We start from the raw sequence: 3,081 nt of genomic DNA, 5'->3' as shown, positions 1-3,081 counted from the left end.
GCCCAGCTCGAAGCCGGGCAGGGGAGGCCTTGCCTCTTTGCTGGCTGGAAATCAAAGAGAGAGCCCAAGGGAGTGCTCTGCTTCTAACCCCTGTGTTCTCAGAGGTGCATCCACCCTCAGTGGCCAAGCCTGGTGTCAATTTAGAATCTGAACACCTATTGGCCTCTGGCCACTCCATTCCCAGAAAACCTGCTTCCTGTAAACCCACGACACATAATAACCATAGAATATATGATAATTAAACCTCAGGAACAGTGTTAAGTAAGCAACTTGAAATGCTATTTCTGCTATGGTTTTTCCATGGGCTGACTAATTTTTTTGTCCGACATAAGCAGGCACACAGTCTCAGCCTCACTTCTGCCCTAAACCTCAGAACCAGCACGCACTAATGTGTTTGCTACGTGAATGGTTTGGTGAGTCTGATATGACTCATACTGCTAAGGACTCTTCACTGAATTAAAAATTTACAAGACTGTTGTAATGTTTGTCTTGAGAAGTGCAGACCCGGCAGAGCCATGAACCTGGCTCTGCTGAAATCAAGGCAGGGCTTGGGAAGGAGCAATTCTAAACTAGGATAGAAACTGCTCTCATAGCTACAGTCTTGGCAGGTCCTTCACAGAAATGGTTCTCTCTTGGGTTTGGACAGCATCCAGCAGGATGGTCCAAACCATAGCAGGAATCTCAGGAGCCTTTAGGAAGTGAAGGGTGTTAGCAGAGGCTAAGGACATCCTCCAGCTTCATGCTCTAAAGCTGCCAGGATTGACAGCAACGCGTGACATCAGGGGCACAGCCAAGCACTGCTGTCTCCATGGACAGAGCACTGTGACCTCTAGCCCTGATGTGATTCAGGCAGAACCCGTTTTAGTCACAGCAGTTTAGATGGGTTGGACAAACCCTACAAGTGTGGGTAGGAGGACCACTGAGGGTGCCCTGCCCATGAGGCTCCTGTGCCACCTGCACCCTCCCTGCCTGCCCCTCCTTAGCTCTGCCTGGAGCTCCCTGAGGCCTTTTGGGGGTCCCCACCACTTCTTCCTGGCTGGGGGACAGCAGCTGGGAGGCAGCCTGATGCTCAGAAGAGAGGAGGAGATGGAGGCAAGTGCTGCAATTAGCTCTTCCCTCCTCTGCCCATAAAAGTGCCCATAAGGGCAACTTCAGGCTTAAGTTGGCTACTGGCTCTTTGTAAGGAGCCAGGGCAAGTCAGAGAGGCAAAGAATGAAAGCCAAATATCCATCACAAGTGATTTTACCCCAGACTACTTAGTTTGTTGGCCAAACACAGGATATTCATAAAGAAGTCATAAAAGCTGCCAATTGCACAGTGGGGATATTCTGAATCTGTCTTCGAGTATAAGGAAATAATGATTTACTCATGTTAGGGACAAAACAAGCAGAGGTCTGATCATATCTGATTTTGGGAAGCCCTGAAGATTTCAGTGAAACCAACAATAAATCTCTAGCATTGAACATTCATCACCATAGCTGCTTTCCAAAGCTGGCTCTAAACAGCTGCCAGTTATACAAATAAATGGCAAATAAAAACCCCAGGGTGGTTAGATGCAGTTCTGAGCCAGTCCCTGTTTTCTTTTAATGAAAGAACTTATCATGCATGTCCTGTCTATGTACATATGTATGTATGTACAACTGCCCAGATACATGTATTAAAATACATAACACCCAGGGGAAAATGAGGTTCTCTAACTGAGAGAGAGCATAAAAACACAGTCATTCTCCTCCTCAAAACGAAAACTCTTTTCTTCCCAAACAATGGAGCTCTAACCTACCAGTAGCTGAGTGATAGCCCATGTACTTCAGGCATAGTGCACAAACTCTTGTCATTGCTGTTTGTTTAGTATCAGACAAATAAGAGTTTAGCAGATTGGGACTGAATCTCTAAATCAAACTTTTCATCTCCCTGTTGAGAAAATGAATAGCAGCCTGAAACAGTGGTTTTATTTCTGCTTATTTTGTTTTTATATTCTGCTTATTTATGTTTTTCATCTTGATGCTGCTAAATAATTTTCACTTCCCTAAATGAGATCATAAATTCTACAACAAGGCTGAATTTAAAGTGTTGTTAATTTATAATTATTTGCTGAGTGGGGCATGAATGCTGTTAGTGATGTGCTATGAGAACCTCCTGGCTGAGTTGCTTCATTAAACCATGCTACAAGGGAGACTGGCACTATATCCCAGATACAGCTGATGAAACTGCTTAAAGAAAATGTAAAAGTTTGGATTTAAAAGTGGAACAGTTTGGGCCAAGTTTGATTTACATCAAAACGTTTTATTTGGAGGAGACTGGCAAGAGTAAAAGAAGCCAGAACCTCACCCCTCTCCAATAGCAGCTCAGAGTGACCATGGGCTGCAAAAGTGTGAGGTTATCCCTGTTTCCAGGTGTAAGTCCCCACAAAAGCACTAGCTACAGCAAGGATTAACAGGTCTGGCACTGCATGCCCTGTGCATACAGTTATGGGCTCCCTTATTTCATGTGGATTAGAATGTTATAAGGACAGCAGATCTGGGGATTAAATTAAATAGGCATCCCCCAGCTCCCCCTCAGGCACTGGCACTAAAGAGAGATTGGAAGTTAAAACACGAATGTATTTAATCACACAGTTGCATTCTGGATCTCTTAACTGAGGTTTTTCAAGATCATACGTGAGTTGAAAGATGAAGATGAAATGACTCACCATCACCGTCTGCTGAGGTGCAACCACTTTCCCCAAAAGTCGTGTGGAGGAACATGGCGAAAATGCTCAGCACAGTGGTGGGCTGTGTCATCCTGAGCACACTGCATGTGTGCACTGGGGGTGTGTGTGAGAGAGCCCCGTGCCGCTGCTTTATAGCCCCAGCCTGCCTGCACCTCGCCAGGGGAAATGTAAACATGCCTACGCACAGCCAGGCTGGTGGCAGCGGGCAGGAAGCCAAAGCACAGATAACTGCTGAGCTTTTACTGTGAAACTGCCTCCCGCTTCTGGACTGAGCACCTTCTGGATCAGCTCGTTTGGGCAAGCCTGGTAAGGCCCAGTGGGGAAGGGAGCACATTCCACCGACAGCGCTCCTGACTCAGCTGGGGACACTT

The 3,081-nt window shown here is 46.2% G+C and overlaps 1 protein-coding gene across 1 annotated transcript in view; it reads right to left on the bottom strand.

Annotated features, from left to right (window-relative positions):
* Positions 1 to 2,809, bottom strand: part of IL7R (interleukin 7 receptor) — a 15,999-nt gene extending 13,190 nt beyond the window's left edge. The window contains exon 1 of the mRNA XM_005426062.1: positions 2,690 to 2,809. Coding sequence (XP_005426119.1) covers positions 2,690 to 2,780 — 91 coding nt within the window. The 5' untranslated portion in view covers positions 2,781 to 2,809. The remainder of the gene's footprint in view (positions 1 to 2,689) is intronic.
* Positions 2,810 to 3,081: the final 272 nt, after the last annotated feature.

This window comes from Geospiza fortis, unplaced genomic scaffold (assembly GCF_000277835.1).
Source record: "Geospiza fortis unplaced genomic scaffold, GeoFor_1.0 scaffold163, whole genome shotgun sequence".
NCBI lineage: Eukaryota > Metazoa > Chordata > Aves > Passeriformes > Thraupidae > Geospiza > Geospiza fortis.
Note: the sequence above shows the minus strand (reverse complement) of the source record. Positions and strands in the feature narration are given on the sequence as shown.